This window comes from Oncorhynchus mykiss, chromosome 13 (assembly GCF_013265735.2).
Source record: "Oncorhynchus mykiss isolate Arlee chromosome 13, USDA_OmykA_1.1, whole genome shotgun sequence".
Taxonomy (NCBI): Eukaryota; Metazoa; Chordata; class Actinopteri; order Salmoniformes; family Salmonidae; genus Oncorhynchus; species Oncorhynchus mykiss.
In genome coordinates, this window is record NC_048577.1 from 44609144 (window position 1) to 44627425 (window position 18282).

The 18282-nt window shown below is 45.9% G+C and overlaps 2 protein-coding genes across 6 annotated transcripts; one reads left to right on the forward strand and one right to left on the reverse strand.

Annotated features, from left to right (window-relative positions):
• The first annotated feature begins 3762 nt into the window (after nt 1-3762).
• On the forward strand, nt 3763-14602 carry engl (endoglin, like). 5 transcript variants are annotated; one of them, XM_021558151.2, is made up of 18 exons: nt 3763-4240; nt 5537-5649; nt 6590-6759; nt 6859-6996; nt 7263-7437; nt 7533-7698; nt 7857-8001; nt 8371-8563; nt 8766-8938; nt 9201-9356; nt 10170-10256; nt 10411-10602; nt 11000-11548; nt 11679-11757; nt 11882-11941; nt 13144-13245; nt 13695-13826; nt 13980-14402. In XM_021558151.2, exons 2-17 carry the CDS (start codon nt 5586-5588, stop codon nt 13775-13777), a joined length of 2532 nt encoding a protein of 843 aa, XP_021413826.2. In that variant the 5' UTR covers nt 3763-4240; nt 5537-5585; the 3' UTR covers nt 13778-13826; nt 13980-14402. The 5 variants fall into 5 exon arrangements, with proteins under 5 accessions (XP_021413826.2, XP_021413827.2, XP_021413825.2 ...); XM_021558152.2 differs by having other exon boundaries at nt 13695-13779; XM_021558150.2 differs by having other exon boundaries at nt 13695-14602.
• Nucleotides 14603-16105: 1503 nt separating this feature from the next.
• LOC110485185 (zinc finger protein Gfi-1b-like) lies at nt 16106-18282 on the reverse strand. Its single transcript, XM_021556251.2, has 5 exons — nt 17941-18282; nt 17562-17734; nt 17066-17209; nt 16633-16953; nt 16106-16279 (listed from the first exon to the last, which is right to left on the reverse strand). Exons 1-5 carry the CDS (start codon nt 18242-18244, stop codon nt 16106-16108), a joined length of 1116 nt encoding a protein of 371 aa, XP_021411926.2. The 5' UTR covers nt 18245-18282.

The following is an 18282-nucleotide window of genomic DNA, read 5'->3' on the forward strand; positions in this document are numbered from 1 at the left end:
TGGAAGACTGATGGAGCATTCATCAACCAGTACGGCATGACGAGGTACTCATAGTGCCCTGAGGTGGTACTAAATGCCGTCTTCCACGTGTCCCCCTCCCGGATACGCACCAGGTTGTAAGCGCTCCTGAGATCCAATTTTGTGAAGAAGCGCATTGACTCGATTGCACTGGCTATGAGAGGCAGCGGGTAACTGTACCTCACTGTGACTCCTGGGAAGTGCTGCCTCTACCAGGAGAAATATCACACAATTCCCCCATCGATGGGGTGGTAATTGAGTCGCCTTCTTCTTAAAGATGGTGAAAGCAAATCGGCATATTCAGAGGGGATGCGCACGGTGGAGACCTGGTCTGGACTTTCCACCGTAGAGCACCGACGGAAACCCCTAAACACCTCCCCGAGCACTTTCGTGACTCACCCTGTGAGAGCTCTCTGTTGCCACGAAATAGTGGGGTCATGACAGGCCAACCAGGGTAGGCCCAGCACCACAGGAAACGCAGGAGAATCAATAAGGAAGAGACTGATTGTGATCTCCTTGTGATCCTCCTGCGTAACCATGCCCAGTGGAGCGGTGGCCTGCCTAATTAGCCCTGACCCTAATGGTCGACTATCCAGGGCGTGCACAGGGAAAGGCATATCCACAGGAACAATGGGGATCCCTAAACAATGGGCAAATTATCTGTCAACAAAATTCCCAGCTGTGCCTGAATCTATGCGCGCCTGATGCTGGGAATGAGGGGAAAACTCAGGAAAATGAATAAACAAAAACATGTGAGCAACAGGGGGCTCTAGGTGAGCCGGGTACCGACTCACGTGGGGTGAAACGAGAGTGCCCTGCCTGCTGCCTCGACTCCTAGAGGAACCTCCCCAGCACCGACCGGCAGTGTGCCCTCCGCGGTCACAGATGGTGCATGGATTGGCCCCTCCTCCAGGCGCCCTAATTGCAGCCCCTCCCAGCTGCATGGGTGTCAGAGCGGTGGTGCTGGGGGATGGAATCGTCAGAACCCGATCTGGACGTCCGCGGGTAGCCAGCAGGTTATCCAACCTTATGGATATGTCCACCAGCTGGTCGAGGGTCAGAGTTGTGTCCCTACTGGCCAACTCCCGACGGACGTCCTCACGCAAACTACAACGGTAGTGAACGATCAGGGCCCTGTCGTTCCACCTCGCGCCGGTGGCCAGGGTCCGGAAGTCCAATGCAAACTCCTGTGCGCTCCTCGTCCCCTGCCTCAGGTGCACGAGATGTTCACCCGCCGCTCTACCCTTAGGCGGGTGGTCGAAGACTGCCCTGAAGTGGCGGGTGAAATCCTTGAATTGGTCCAGCACCGCTCCTCCTTCCTCCCATACGGCATTGGCCCAATCCAGGGCTTTCCCTGAGAGACAGGAGATGAGGGCGGACACGCTCTCGCGCCCCCAAGGAGCCGGGTGCACGGTCGCCAGGTAGAGCTCCAGTTGGAATAGGAAACCCTGACATCCCGCTGCCTTCCCATCGTACTCCCTCTGAAGGGAGAGCTGAATCCCACTGGAACCGGGTGAAGGTGATCAGTGGTGTCCTTGGTGGTGCTGGGGGAGGCTCTGGAGGAACTCCTTTTCTCTCCCAGCGCTCCATCGTCTGTAGGACGCAATACATGGCGGTGCCGAGATGTAGTATCACCTCATGCTGCTGGACACGCTCCTCAACCCCTTGTACCTGGGTAACTAGTCTCCTGCTGAATCCATTTGTAGTGCGTGTTTCTGTCAGGCTGTGAGTAACTGGTGCATGGAATCAGGCGCAGGAGACTAGAGATGAGTGTACAAGGTCATTTATTCCACAAACAGCACCAGTATAAAACAAATATTAAAGGTGCGTGAAATTACCTGTCACTCGTAAATAACGGCCGTGATAACGAACCTGGCAAACAGTACCAGCCAACAAGTAATGACCTGAACATTATATACAAACACGTACACAAACATGGGGGAAACAGAGGGTTAAATAATGAACATGTAATTGGAGAATAGAAACCAGGTGTGTAGAAAACAAAGACCAAACAAATGGAAAATGAAAAGTGGATCGGCGATGGATAGAAAGTCGGTGACGTCGACTGCCGAACGCCGCCCGAACAAGGAGAAGGACCAACTTCGGCGGAAGTCGTGACAAGGTCAAAATGATAGTCCATATTGATACAGAAACACTAAACAATTATTTAGATTTGTTAAGAACAAGTTAGTTGACAAAGTCATAAAACATTTGAAGAATTTAATAAACAAACTTTGGGCTGTTATGACAAAAATATGCCCCTTGGGTCAAAATGGCCCCAGTTGGTAGCTTAAGAGTTAAAAGGCTGATCTATTCTCAGACCGGTCTGGAGAGAGTAGAGTGCAACTTGACCAAAGAAAAAGAACATTAGAAATTGTTGTCCACAGACCAAACATACTCATTTCCCCATGATACATTTAAATTTAGATTGAATATGAAATACTGTACTGGACATTGTTATTTATTTCAGATAAAAAATGTGTATCTGGGACATAAATCAACCAGAAAACATATCAGTAGTAACATATCCAACAACAATTTCATGGCATGAAATAAGAGTTTCCCTGTGAAACAGAATTGAGCAAATAGGACCTAAAAATGCGTATTAAACACAATCATTACATTATGCATCTTGAGTACTTTCTGAATTATTTCTGAACTTTCTCAATTTGGATAAAAATCTGTGTAATTTCACCCACACTTCAGAGAAAATAGATGTTAGCCGACACAGTAAAAAAATACAAATAAAGCCAGAAGGACAAGAAATGTAACTAATGTGTGAACATTGGTTCACTCAACAATCTTTGCTCACAGTGATATGAATGTATCAAAACTTGTTGAGTCGAATTACTAATTAATGTGTGCCTTTGGAAGGCAACACTGTATATTGGTTCAGCTACATGCCCAAATGTTGAGAAAACACACAATCCTATTACAGCCTTACAGTTGTATGGTGAATCAACAAACTCTGCTCAAAGTGAGCTGAATTTGAACAAGCTTGTTGAGTAAAATTACAAATGTATGTTTGCTCAAAACTACTCAAAACCATTTCCCAGCATGCTCTATCGCAGGTTGATTTTCAGAATTGTTTGTTTTCAATACCTGTGTTTTTGGATTGATTGGTTGATTAATCGTATAATCTTTTGCTACACAAACATAAATAGCATACATCTTTCTAAACTAATCCAAGCTGTTAGTAGTCTCAATAATTCATCTTCCATACGCCTACCCTGGCCATCATTCTCAATGCAGTTTGAGGGTGAATAAATGTTCCAATTGTTGAATATCCTCACTCTGGCTGGATTCTAAAAGGGATTCAACAACATTTTGCACGCCAAAATGTGACTTGCAGGCTTAATACAGCCTATAAACCAGAAGTTTCAGGCCACTGTGTTAGGGTGTAACTAGGCCCTCAAAGAAAAGCCTTATGATATATGTAATGTATTGTCATAAAGCGTTTAATTTTACACTGGGAAATATGCAAACAATTGTATGTTGAATCAACAGGAATGCTATTTTGTTGAGCAAACACAATCATGTTGCAGCTGGAAGCCTCATGCAAACGTACATTGAATAAAAGATAATTACAGTGTACTTTATGGTCTAATTATTTTTCTCCATCTCGCATTAATCTATCTTTCCTTTCCCTCCTCCCTCTGTATTCCTCTCACTTTACCCCTGCCTCTCCAACTTCTCAAGTCCAACCTCCCGTTCCTATTTATTTACCCTCCCACCATCCCTCCTCTTCCCCTTTACGCTTCGTCCTCTCTCACTCTCTTCTTCCTGTTGCCTTCTACGTTTTTTTTGCGTTTTTAGAACCTATTCTCTTTTCTCTTTCCCGTCTATTGCACAATTCCTTGCCCCTCCTCTGGCTTTTATACTATTTCGCGGGAATCTCTTTAAATTCCGTATCCCACCTCTAAAAAAAATACGCTGTCTTAACTTTTGATTTCTTTGGCTTATCGGAAATGATGATGTCAAGGCAATACCCTATCTGAAATGCCACCCAGTGCGTCTCTGGACGCCTGAAGCAGCACATAGATTTGGTAAAGGAAATTTTCTGTTATTTTCTCTACTATTGAAAGAGGTCCCCGCTGTGATATACGCCAATACAGTCCTGCCGTCACTGGTCTTAACCAATGATTGAATGGTTTTAACCTGAGAATCAATAGTTGATCTACAGTCTGTTTTCAACGTCCAGCTCCACCGGGAACTGTCACAGGTGAGTTACGACTTTAAATGTAATCATTGTAGGTTTATTTACTTTTTTTAAATTATTATTATTTCTAGTGAATTCTGACTAAATATTTGTCATGAATTTGCCAAGGGATTCAGCAACATGAGACAAATAATATAAAAACAGTTTTGAATGACACAAATATATAGTTTGTATCCTCATAATACCCATCAAGGCCAATCAATTGTTAAATTTTTCTTTCCGGTCCCATTAGCCGTTATTTTGCAGTTCGTGGTGAGTTCTTTCTGGGCAAGTTTGAGTAGAAGAGATTAGCGTTTTGCGCGCCAGTTAATTACTTGTCATTATTTCAATGAGTAGGTGTGGGTTGTCTGGACGTCCTCTGATCCTTTTTGTATTTATTTAACGAGGCAAGTCCGTTAAGAACAAATTATTATGTACAATGACGGCCTACCCTGGCCAAACCCTAACCCAGACGACGCTGGGCCAATTGTGCGCTGCCCTATGGGACTCCCAATCACAGGCGGTTGTGATACAGCCTGGAATCGAACCAGGTCTGTAGTGACGCCTCTATCAATGAGATGCAGTGCCTTAAACCGCTGCGCTACTCGGGAGCCCACCCAAGAACAATAAACTGGTCAATCGATGCAGAGCAATGACCTCCAATTCTGTCTCACAGCATTATATGATGTGTGTCACTATCAGACACAGAATAAAGATAGGCACATGACAATTATGAGATAAGTGGGTATATGACCTTTGATAATATTGCATTGTGTACTCAACAAGGCTAAGGAAAGATGTACAGACCTATTTGTATTCTATATAAACAATGGAGTCAAAATATGTTTAATACTATCATGTCAATCTCACTGAATGTCAGACCTGATTGCATGCTATCCAAAGCTTCTATCAATTTGAGAGTGCTTACTTTTCCGCAGCCCCGTCACTCCTCTTATCAGTCAGGCATTTTGAAGCATGTTTAAAGCATGTTATTGACAAATGTTTCCGAGTTGCAATTGGCAGAACACAGAGAAGAAACATTTCACCAAGAATCTGATACTGTCCAGAATGGGAGAAGAATGAGGAAGTTCTGATAATGCAGTGATAATGAGAACCCAGTGGGAGGGATGACTTTGTTATGTTGTTTGTTCCCTGGGTAAACTCTGTCCTTGCTCTAGTGTTTGTTCCTCCTCTATTTGGATACATATTATCCATCTGTTCTCTCAGCCTGTCCAATATAACATTATGCACACAGAGAACTTGGTCTCTTGTTAAAGACTCCGTCTAGACCATTGTATTAATCACTCTCTTCCCCCTCAGGATGTGGCAAGAGGGACTCTCCCATTGAATTCACTCCTGGAGAATAGTCATGATGGTTTCAGGGACGAGGTGGATTCTCTTCTGCCTCTTTCTACTGGGGGAGAGAACAGGACGTAAGGGAAACCAGACATTTTAGTCATCTAGCAGACGCTCTTATCCAGATTGACTTACAATTAGTACATTCATCTTAAGATAGCTATGTCGGACAACCACATATCGCAGTCATAGTAAGTACATTTTCCTCAATAAAGTAGCTGCCAGCAAAGTCAGTGCTAGTGGGAGGGGGAGGGGGGGGGGTCAAGTGCGAGTTCATGAAAGGCCATTTTTATTTATAATTTTAAAAAATGGGGGGGTGCTGTGGGATTCTTTAAGATATTCTTTGAAGAGGTAGAAGACAGTTATAGAGGTACTGTTAATTCTACGGGATGTTTCCATACTGAATAGTACAACTTTAATACTTTCTCTCAAAAGTACCTCCCAGAGTGACTCTGCTTTCAAGGAGCTATGTGTCAAAGGTCAGATTTTGGTTTAGCAAAGTGAAAGTGGAATATTCAGAGACGTAAAAAAAAAACTTTGAAAGTTCAGTCAGGGGGCACTCCCCAATTAGCTCTGTTCAGTCCGAGAACAACAAGCTGTCTTTTAGTCATAGTGGGCTAACAGCCACTGACTGGAAGAAGAGAGCAAGAACCAGAGACCGACTGAGACATAGACAGAGAGGCTGAGTGAGAGGGCTTGTCTGAGACCAGAGCAGTCGAGTGGAGCACTAGTGTGTTTATGTGGCGGATTAACAGAGACTTGTTTCTCCTGTTTGTCAGTGAGAGCAGAGAGTCTGCTGCTGACCCTGTCCATCCTGCCTATTACCAAACCTCACACCAAGTTCAGATGGTCTCTCTGTGTTGTCTTTTTCAGGGGCATCAAGTATTTTATTTCTCATTTTATCTCTCCCACCAGAGACCCAATCTATATTAGTTTGTCCTCAATGTTCCCTGTAAACAGAGTATACAGCCGTAGCTCCATCTTGAGTGACATCTGGTTGTCTTTACAACTCTGCAGTTAACTGTGGGGAACTGCAGTGCTCTCTGTCTCCAGCGGGGGAGCTTCACCCTGTGCAGGGGCTGTTGGAGCGCTTTGAGGCCGGCCCGGGCTGTGCAGCCAGAGAGAGTGGAGAGAAAGAGACCCATGTGATCGCTGTGGGGAGAGGGACACGCAGCCCTGACAAACAGGTGCTCCCTCTCTGTTTCTCACAGTAGGACACACCCACACCCACAATCACTCCCAATACGTTGTGCCTCCTTACCCTGACCCCCTCTCTTCCCTTCTAGGTGACTGTGCTCCTGAGACCCCTGTCTCTGTCTCATCCTCCCCGTCAAACCCTCATCCTGGTACTGAGCTCCAAGCAACCAGTGCGCTGGTGGCTGGAGGCTGAGAGACTACCCCCGGATCTGCCTGTATTGGTGCAGGTCAGTCTATGTGTGCTCGTGTGGTGTGTGTGTGTACCTCTTTTAGTCATTCATCTGTCATTCACTCCAAAAAAAAAACGTTTTGATGGGAGTATTTACTTCCTCCCATGAGGAACTGATAAAAGTACTGACCTCTCCAGTGTGTTTGTGTGTATGTCTGTGCAAGTGTGTTGTTTTAGAAACATAGGCCCCCACAAATGAATGTTTCTATTACTATGTGTTATCATGTCTCTCTCTGTAACCACAGTGTCCCCCCTTTGCCCCAGGTCTCTCCTAACTCTACAGTGCAGCCCTCCAGTCTGGCAGTGCAGGTGCAGCCTGTGCCCTCTCTGCCTTTCCGTCCGCGGGCTTTGCTACGCTGGGCAATGCATCGGCATGGCTCCTTGTCCTCCCTCACACACACAGCCAGTGCCAACCGCGTCTACGTCCGTGTGGGCGAGGGTGAGTCCGCCCCACACACATACAACTAATACACGACCCTGGTCTTTCTGACCTTCTCTCTTCCTCTCCAACCAAGTCTCCCCTCTGCCCTCCAGATACCACCATGCCCAGTGTGTGCCAGCTGCAGTCTCTGTTCCTGTCACACAACTACCTGACCTCTGACCTGCAGCCACAGGAAGTACAGGGCTGTTCTCCAGTTGGCGGAGGCAACCCAGAAGTGCATGTCATCAAGCTCCATTCAGCAGGGTCAGGGCTTTGTGGGTAAGCTTAGGACGTCTCCAGAATGTGAAGAAATGTGGAGAATATCTCTGAAGCTGTTCAAGTAATACAATGTTGAGCTATTGAGTTATCCCTTAATCATTTTATATGCATTTTCTCCCTCTTTGCCTTTCAGTGACCGGTCTCTCCCTCTATCCCAGCTCTCTGCAGGTGGAGGTGACTATTTCTCTGGTGCCCCCAGTGGCCAATGCTGGGTGGCACAAGTTGGTGTTGATCCTCAGTAGTGCCGTTCCAGTCAACTGGGCTCTCACAGTGCCAGGGCTCCGGGGACACATCTCTGTCTATGTGAGGACCCTATCCAGTAAAACTTGACACATTATGGTATTTCTCCTATCATGTGGGCTAGAATGGGTCCTTCACCTGTTCTGGAGTTTGGTATAAAAGTCATAAAAGGGTTATAAGTAAAAAAATTATGATGAAATGGACAAAATAGCTAAAGAAATTAAAGGAGCAATACAATCATTGAGTGAAGGCCAAGCTAAACATGATTTCAAAACCTCAACTTGAGTTCAAAATATCAATGGTTATTTTGTTTTTAAATAAATACATTCAACTTGGCTTTGACAGGGCTTGCCATGTTATCTTGTAACACAAACATCCCATTTATGCATTTTTTTCAACCATTTCTCTATCTACCTTGTTCTTTCCACTCAGTCCTCGAACAGCGTGTCCCCACTCTACCCTCCAGAGCCTGACCTGACACTGACTAGCACGCTCACCTCTGACCTCTCTACCACCCATGACCTTTTGAGCTGGGCCAATCAGAGTGGCTTTCCCAAAGTGGCCTCATACACAGAGGCTGACCTGGTCAATCACTTTGTGATCAGACTGGCTGGGGGAGGGACAGGTCAGGACCTGTATGTGTCTCTTGTGTCCCTCATTGTGTGAGTGAACTGGATGGTTTATTTTGTTTTTCCTAACCGTGTGTTTGTGTTGGTGTTTCTCCTGATTAATTATGTTGTCTCTCTATATTGAAGGTCATGTTATCCCTAAAAAGGTGCTGTTCTGTGTGTTAGCACACCTCTCTCTCTTTCTCTCCCTCCTCACAGAAGGTGGCCCCCCTGTGCGTATGCTGGATGGCAGGCCCCATTGGGTCCAGGAGCACAGGCTGAGGCAGTGGCTGAGTGAGGGAGGTGGAAGTACCAGTGGGGGCTGGGAGGCCGTCAGTGTGCAGTGTCAGGACGGACGACTCAACGTGGCCGTGGACAGACACATTCTGCAGGTCACTTTCACTATGTGGTTGTACTGGTAGTTTAGCGTGTTAGCAAGGTTATGGTTGTACTGGTGGTTCAGTGTGTTAGCGTGGTTATGGTTGTACTGGTAGTTTAACGTGTTAGCGAGGTTATGGTTGTACTGGTAGTTTAGCGTGTTAGCCTGTTAGCGAGGTTATGTTATACAAATACCAATTTACTGCATGTAGACCTACAGTGTATTTATTGTAGGTTCTTATGATGGTACTTAGTGTGATGCTCTCTTTCACACAGACCCTGTCTCTCCCGGTGTCGGAGGTGACACTGCGGGATCCTCAGTGCCTGGCCCAGTCTAACAGCAGCCATTTCTTGTTGGCATTCCCGGTCATTTCCTGTGGGACTGAAGGGGTGCTGCAGGGAGAGCCCAGAGGGGTGCAGTACAAAAATGCGGTAAGACAGAGAGATGGTTTTAAGGGGTAAAATATCTGCAGGGAACATTTTAACATGTTTTGTGAAATGTTTCTGCAACGTTTGTGTCTCCACATGTTTTGCAATATTTTTGTCTCACCAAAATGGAGTCCAAAATGGTAATGGAGCCATGCGTCTGGGTGCAGCCGTTTACAAGTGATTCTGTGCTAAACACAGTCAGCAGAAAGAGAAAGAGCTGTGTAATTGGGACGTCCAGCAGCCTCATCAGAGAGGCGGATCTGATGGGGAGATAGAGCAGGGATGGGCTTCCCTTAGGTGGGGAGGGGGAGAGGGACATGTAGGTCACTATGGAGCCCCTCACTGTGTGTGTCTCTGTCTCTGTGTATCTGTGTGTGAGATTGAGATAGATGGCGAGAGATGCACAGTAGAAAGGCAGAGGACGAGAGAAGAGAGTAGAAGAGCAGGGCTGTAATTGTATTGTTGTTGGTTAGTGGGATCTGAAGGGCCCCTGCGGTTGTGTAAGTAGTCTGTCTTATCTCCCCCAGGCACCACATGGGTGACCTAGGTCAGAGTGTCCGGAACACTGCTGATCAGCCTGAGTGTAGCTAGGCCTGGGGACAGGAGTGTGGGGGCAGGGGGCTGGATAGTGGGAGTGGTGGAGATCTGGGAGGAAAGGGAGCAGGAGAGGAGGGAGGCAGTGAGACAGACATGTAGCATGTGAATGAACTAGGATCTACTAATATATCTACTGATATCTCACTGACCTATCTGCTCTAGTGTTTCAACTCTTACAGTACATGACTTGCCATGTTTTGTGTCTATCCATCCTCTCAGGTGTTGCTATGGAGAAACAAGCCTCTGGTTGCCGTGGGCAATGAGACAGACGAGGAGCCCACAGAGTGGACTCCACTGGTCATACATGTGAGATGATACAGGTTGTGTATTTGTGTGTGTGTGGTCCAATTTCACTTCATATTAGTGTGTGTGTGTGTGTTTGTTGTGTGTGAGAGAGAGAGACATGTATATCTTGTCCTTATCATCCCATACATCTCCATCTTTTACATTGTCCTCTTAGTTCAGCTGTTTGGCTGCAGTCCCCAGTGTCCCAAGCCTTCCTGTGGAGCAGCCCACTCTGCAGGGGCCGGGGCCTCTCCCAAGGGCCAGGGCCGGCCCACTGGTCTCACTACAGCTGTTTGTTACAGAGGGCTATGAGCAGAGGCAGACCGGTCCTTGTGCCATCACTGCTGACAACCGTGTCTATGTGGAGGTCAGTTTGCCTAGCTATGTGTGTGTGTTTAATTGTGTGTCTGTCTGCCTGTCTGTATGTCTGTCTATCTGCTGATGTAGCTCCTGCTGCAAGTACTACTTGTGTTTCTCCCTCTGATAGTCTTCTACAGTATCAGCTGCCTCAAGTCCAGAGCAGACTTCCTCCAGAAGGCTATTATAATCACATCTAGATATGTCACAATAAGTCCTTTCTATAAGAACTCTGTAGCCCTGCTATTACAGCACTAGAGCACAGCAGGTTGAAACAGAGACCTACAAATTACAGTACTTGTGTAATTACAATACTTATTACACTCTACATACAAAATATCAACTCAGTAATAAGACCATGGTAAAGTAATGTGTTACCCATATTTTATCTGACTGTTTTTGCCAAGCTTTCCGCCAACGGAGCCCTCGGTGGGGGTGTGGAGGTGCGGTCCTGCATGGTGTCTCCCCTATCAGACCCCCGTGTGTCCCCTGGCTGGTCAGTCATTAGAGACGGCTGCTCCGCTGACTCCTCACTGACACTCAGCAACATGACACATGGCCAAGAGGACGAGGAGGAAGAGGATGAGGAATATTATGAAGAGAAAGAGGAGGTACCTAGTGTCCTGTCATTCAGGCATCCAGGAAGGGCTTGGAGGAACAAAGCAGGATTGAGAAAAAGAGAACATGTTGGGAAGAGGGGACGAGGAGGACGAGCCAAAAGGAAGGAGAGCGATGGAGGAATGGGAGGAGAGGAGGACCAGATACACAGACTGAGGTTCAGTTTTGTCCTTCGGCCCATCTACAACAACTCTGTCCAGTTCCTGCACTGTTGCATCCGTCTCTGTGGCCCTGAGTCAGTGACCCAGGGGCCTCCAACGGCCATAATACAGAGTGGCTGTCCAAATCCCTGGGGCCTCCGTATCCCTGCCCTCGTATCCAAACTACCCAGCCAACAGGTACAGTACATGTTCTAGATTCATAATGACTAGTAGTATTAATGACTAAAAGTAATGACTTGGGTGGCTGCCCATGTTGCCTATACCTAAATCTGCCACTGCTTATCCTCCTCTCTCTTCTCTCTGTCAGTGTGAGTACAGAAACTTCTCCAGACCCATGCTGGTCTATCAGCCTGTTGGTGTGGCCAGACAGCAGGCGCCACCTGCTGGTGAGTAATAGATGGTCATTGATGGTGTGGTCCACCTCATGACATGAGCCTGAAGTAATTCACTTTCACTCTGTGTAAAAGGGTGTTTCTCTCTTCTTATCCAACTCTCTCTTTCTCTCTCTAGGTCAGAGAGGTCAAATGCCCAGTGTGTCTCAGCTGCCCAAGCCTATCCCAGCCCACAGCAGTAAGTAACTGTAACTTTAACCCTAGCCTCAACGCTAACCCTAGCTTCATGTCCACACCCTGGTTCAACCCTAACCCTCAACCCTAACCCTAGCTTTATGTCCACACCCTGGTTCAACCCTAACGCTAGCCTCAACACTAACCCTAGTGGTTCAACCCTAACCCTAGCCTCAACGCTAACCCTGGTGGTTCAACCCTAACCCTAGCCTCAACGCTAACCCTAGCGGTTCAACCCTAACGCTAGCCTCAACGCTAACCCTAGCCTCAACACTAACCCTAGCGGTTCAACCCTAACCCTAGCCTCAACGCTAACCCTAGCCTCAACGCTAACCCTAGTGGTTCAACCCTAACCCTAGCAGTTTAACCCTAGCCTCAACGCTAACCCTAGCAGTTCAACCCTAACCCTAGCCTCATCCCTAACCCTTGTTTCATGTCCACACCCTGGTTCAACCCTAACCCTAGTGGTTCAACCCTAACCCTCAACCCTAACCCTAGCTTCATGTCCACACCCTGGTTCAACCCTAACCCTAGGCTCAACACTAACCCTAGTGGTTCAACCCTAACCCTAGCCTCAACGCTAACCCTAGTGGTTCAACCCTAACCCTAGCACCAACACTAACCCTAGTGGTTCAACCCTAGCCTCAACGCTAACCCTAGCGGTTCATTCCTAACCCTAGCCTCAACGCTAACCCTAGCAGTTCAACCCTAACCCTAGCCTCAACGCTAACCCTAGCGGTTCATTCCTAACCCTAGCCTCAATGCTAACCCTAGCAGTTCGACCCTAACCCTAGCAGTTCAACCCTAACCCTAGCAGTTCAACCCTAACCCTAGCCTCAACGCTAACCCTAGCAGTTTAACCCTAGCCTCAACGCTAACCCTAGCAGTTCAACCCTAACCCTAGCCTCATCCCTAACCCTTGTTTCATGTCCACACCCTGGTTCAACCCTAACCCTAGCGGTTCAACCCTAACCCTAGCCTCAACGCTAACCCTAGCAGTTTAACCCTAACCCTAGCCTCATCCCTAACCCTTGTTTCATGTCCACACCCTGGTTCAACCCTAACCCTAGCGGTTCAACCCTAACCCTAGCTATAACCATAATATCAACTCCCGGATGTTCCTACATGTGTGTATTATCACAACAGTGATAGTAACTGGGATTTGGCTTATCTACTACTTTTCCCTCCCATGTTTTTGTCACCCAGGCTCTGGGGTAGACACAGGCTCAGTGTTGGGGATTGTGTTTGTTGCTTTCCTTCTGGGCATCAGCCTGATGGGGGCGCTATGGTGCATCTACTCTCACACAGGTAACCACACAGGACAGTTCGTAAAGTCTATCCTGGACCAAAGGCCAAATTACTGAGCTATACCACCATATTCACAAATAAACAGAGAAGATGCTATACCTGCTGCTACTTTATTTCTAGTTATATGTACATATCTACCCCGATTACCTCGTACCCCTGCACATCGACTCAGTTCCCCTTATATATAGCCAAGTTATCGTTACTCATTCTATTATTTCTCTATTTTCCTTTCTCTCTGTGTTGTTGGGAAGGGCTGTTAGTCTACACTGTTAGTGTGGACTGTTAGTCTACACCTGTTGTTTTTTCGAAGGATGTGACGAATAACATTTGATTTGACCTAGTGTAAGAGAAGATACTATTATAACTTTCTTATGATTTTTGAGAGAAATACTGGGTTTATTCACCATGTATAAATGTTAATGACACACTTGACATGTGATTGGTTGCAGGGGCTCCTCCACCAACCAGAAGAGGGGGCCTGATCGAGAATACTAACCCTGCCTTATTAGACTCTTCCAACAGCTCTGTGTAGAGTTGAGATGGAACGTGAGCAACACACACAGCAGCTGGGGGACCACAAAGTAAAGAGAATGTCAAATTTAGACTAGTATTCTATAGACTTATCTTGTCACTAGTGCCCTTTGTGAATTAGTCAAGCACCTGCAGATTGCAATAGTGATATCTCATATCATGTGTAAGAAATACAATATTATCATTCTCTATCTCATTTTCAGTGTTTCCTCTGGTAAATCTGAGACCGAGGGTAAAGTGGGGCAGAAGATGAAACACCTGGTGTGTGTCTGTGAGTGTGTCAGACCTGGGTTCAAATACATGCATATTCAAGTATTTGTTATTTAAATGCTTATTTTCTGTGTATTTTTGTATTTTCAAATAATGCAGTATTTTAATATTTGTATTTGAAAATACACTTGTCTCTGTAGTTGAGAATTTCCAAATTCATTCCAATATTTAAGTACTGAAAATATCCAGATACTTACTTTCAATTACTTTCAAAGACATTTCAAATACCCTAAATAGTTTTTGAACCCAGGTCTTGTGTGTGTGTGTGTGTGTGTGTGTGTAACCACATATACACTTTTGTGTGTGTGTAACCACATATACACTGAGTATACAAAACATTGAGAACACCTGCTCTCTGCATGACATAGACTAACCAGGTGAATCCAGGTGAAAGATATGATCCCTTATTGATGTCACTTGTTAAATCCACTTCAATCAGTGAAGATGAAGGGGAGGAGACAGGTTAAATAATACTTTTTTTCCCCCCTTGAGACAATTGAGACATGGATTGTGTCTGTTTGCCATTCAGAGGGTGAATGGGCAAAACTAAAGATTTAAGTGCCTTTGAACGGGATATGGTAGTAGGTGCCAGGGACACCAGTTTGTGTCAGGAATTGCAACGCTGCTGAGTTTTTCACCCTCAGCAGTTTCCTGTGTGTATCAAGAATGGTCCACTACCTAAAGGGGGGGGGGGGGGGGGGGTCCATAATGTTTTGTATACTTGGTGTACATTTCTTGAAGCAATGAGATGTGTAAAGGTCTGAAAGACTGAGACTACATGTATGTCTACAGGTACATGGCCTCAGCAACTCCTCAAAGTGTTGGACGAAATACTAGTCAGTGCATTTGATCCATTACACTGTATCTACAATGTCATAACCAGGGCTCATAGAATGGAATGGTGTGACTACTGGCTATAGGATGAGCATGAATCTGAACCTAGCCTAGTCTAATGCTACAACAGAAATAAGCACTACAGAGTTTAAAGAGGAACACATGAAGTCAAATATATGTCATGAGTAGAATATGTGTGAGGGGAATTGCCATTATCCAGATCCTTATTGTATATATCTATGTTGTAATTGTGAGCCTTTGTTTGATATTATCTGTGCTGTTGCTATTTAAATTAAATATCTGTGACAGAGTTTGTGTTTTATCTAAAAAATAAAGTGCGGGTGAGAACAATGAATGACGCCCCAGAAATTCTAAACTTAAACAGAGTATTTCATTTTTTGTATCTAAATCCCTTTTAATATATATATACTCATGCTGTGGCTGTGACACTGAGAATATACAGTCACGTTGTCTCGTCATACTTGTGTAGCATCATTTCAACATAATCATTGTCTCTCTCTCTGCTCGTACTGCAGTCAAAGACATTATTTCTCACATGTTCCACATGGCCTGATTGTATATTATTATGCCCTTGGGTGGGCTGCCACAGTGAAGTGAAAATGGCAGCTTCATTCATACACCAACAATGGGAGCCACAATTGCAACGGCTCTGAGGAAAATGGCCAATTACAGTGGGAAATAGGGCTTGCTTTGTCACTCTTCAAACCACCTATTTTTAATAAGGTGTCTTTTTAGACATACAGCATAGTAGAGACCAGAGCCTAAAGGGCTGGATTCAGTCCGTAGCGTTAAGGCGTGGCTGACATTTAAAGGCAATGTTTCCGTGTTGGCGGAGACAGCATTCGTGGTAAATGTTGCATATGTTGGCTCAATCGAAAATGACCGTTACATTTCAACCGGCTACAACGCTGAGCTTCTGCACTATGGATGGAATCCAGCTCGCCCACTATATATGACATTGCTAGAGATGTTAAAGTGATCAGGTCCCCTCAAGCACTATCCAAACGGTCAACCTGAAAAGCTGTGAGCGAAAACAAATGCACAAATAACTTGAACACAAGTAATGTGCTTGGCCTCCTTCACTGATCAAAGTACCATATAAAAACAGAACTGCAAATACCGGTCAACAATCTCTATACAAAGCACTCATTCTTGTGCTACATAGAGCACTTGTGTAATACAAATCTCCATTATACCCGTGGCCTCAGCTCTGTGTGTACACGCTGCTATGGACACATTGTGTCTCCTGGTGGCGCTGTAGGTCCAGTCTGCGCTGGAAGCTGCTTTGGCAGTGCGTGCAGCTGAAGGGCCAGTAACTGCTGTGTTTACGGCTGTGGGTGATGAGGTTGGAGCTCTGGCTGAAGGCCTTGCCACACACCTGGCACACATGGGGCTTCTCACCTGAGACAGACAGGGACAGACAGCAGGACATGACATGGAATTCAAGAAGAGAGACACTCTGTGACAGCAGCCAGTGTGTAGGACAGATTCCTAACTTCAGATGTATGCGACCTTTGCACAATGTGTATGTCAGTTGTACTGTGTTGTACACACACCAGCTGACCTATGTTCAACACACACTATGCTCATTTGTGTATGTGTCCTTACAGTGTACCTCCCCGCACATCAAATCAAATACATTTGTATTGGTCACATACACATGGTAATCAGATATGAATGCGAGTGTAGCGAAATGCTTGTGCTTCTAGTTCCAACAGTGCAGTAATATTTAACAAGTAATCTAACAATTCCCCAACAACTACCTAATGCACCCAAATCTAAAGGGATGGAATAAGAATATGTACATATAAATATATGGATGAGCGATGGCCGAGCGGCATAGGCAAGATGCAATAGATGGTATAAGATCAAGTATAAACATATACCTGTGTGTATGAAGGTGTGTTTCTTCATGTCTGACTTCTGGTGGAACCTCTTGCCACAGTACTGGCAGGGGTAGGGCCTGGTGTCAGAGTGGATGAGCAGGTGGGTGGACAGGGTGGAGGAGCGCTTGAATACCTTCCCACATTCCTTACAGCTATGGCTACGCTCCTGGAACACACACATTCACAGAGATGTGGTTAGGATTTTGCCATGACTGTTTTTATATAGTTTGTGTTGGGAAGTGGAGAGACCTCCACCAATGTACTTCTGCCAGATATACCTTTGGTCTTCCGTACATGCCCAGAGCTTGTTTGAACTCGTAGGGGTGCTCTGGGGCTTTGGCTGATGTGGCCAATGGAACTGCATACACGCATGTGCGTGACCTGAGTAAATGAGTCTTGAGTACAGCTCCTGAGGACAAGACCTGAGAAAAGAGAAAGCTAAGAGTAACAGCAGATGTAGCTCATACTCCCAGAGATGTCAACCATATTCAACACAATTACCCATCACAGCCTCAATTCTCACACCAAACAAATCTGCTCTTATGTCATTTTCTGACATGTCACAGAGCCCTGTCGAGTACAATTTCCACCACTCTACTGTCACTCTTGTCTCAGGTCATAAACACCAAACAGTATCTCATTTATTCTATTTTAGTCATGCCTGAAGGGGTTTGCATGGTTTGGAACCACACACTTTTGGTCGATACACCCTATAAGGGTAGATGTGCTGTTCTGATTATATTGTAATTCCTGACCCTTGCTGGTTCTTCTTACCTTTTCACAGAGGGGGCATGGGCTGGTGGAGTTGAGGTCCATATGTGGCCTGTGGCTCAGTAAGACATGGACCAGTTTCTCCAGCTCCCTCTCTCTGTCAGGGCCCCGGGGCCAGTGTAGGGACCAGGGCGGGGCAGACTCGGAAGGCTCCACACCATCGTACCCTCCGGTTTCTGTGGAGTAAGTGGCATACTAGTAGATTGAGTTTGAAATGAAAAAAAATATTTTTGATTTGATAAAGATAGTTATGACAATCAAATTGAAGTAATGTGAAGTGTTTAACGCGATGGAATACAAATATAACAAATATCTACATCTACTTATTTATTATTTACAATAAATAGAGTGTAGAGCCATAAAGTCAGGATCCGTCGGATACCTGCAGACCAGCTGGTCCAGAGGTCAGCTGGCGAGGTGCTGTGTGGTCTGGTTGCCATGGCGTCCCAGCTAGGGCAGGGGTATTCCAGGGTGTCCTTGACCTCTGACCCTGAGCACAGGTTGCCCTGGTCCTCCTGGAAGGGGCTCCGATGTGGGGACCTTACTTCCCACCACGCCCTGTTCTGCCTGTCGTGATCATTTGTATGAGGTTGTGGCTGGTCAGGGTTTGTGTGTCTCGTGCCTTTAGAGAAGCAAGGGGGGTGAGACCCTGGTCTCTTACTCTTGACCAGGAATGAGCGAGGCATGACAGAGCTGAGGCAAGGGGAAGGTGGCGAGAGTGAGA

What these genes read in the sequence shown, in the direction of transcription:
- engl (XM_021558150.2), top strand. Translation starts at nt 5,586, where the DNA reads ATGATGGTTTCAGGGACGAGGTGGATTCTCTTCTGCCTCTTTCTACTG. An exon ending in ACAGCAGGCGCCACCTGCTG is followed by an intron (nt 11,758 to 11,881) that starts GTGAGTAATAGA and finishes TTCTCTCTCTAG; the next exon opens with GTCAGAGAGGTCAAATGCCC. An exon ending in GCCTATCCCAGCCCACAGCA is followed by an intron (nt 11,942 to 13,143) that starts GTAAGTAACTGT and finishes TTTGTCACCCAG; the next exon opens with GCTCTGGGGTAGACACAGGC.
- LOC110485185 (XM_021556251.2), bottom strand. Translation starts at nt 18,244, where the DNA reads ATGCCTCGCTCATTCCTGGTCAAGAGTAAGAGACCAGGGTCTCACCCC. An exon ending in CTGGACCAGCTGGTCTGCAG is followed by an intron (nt 17,735 to 17,940) that starts GTATCCGACGGA and finishes CTTACTCCACAG; the next exon opens with AAACCGGAGGGTACGATGGT. An exon ending in CATGCCCCCTCTGTGAAAAG is followed by an intron (nt 17,210 to 17,561) that starts GTAAGAAGAACC and finishes CTCTTTTCTCAG; the next exon opens with GTCTTGTCCTCAGGAGCTGT.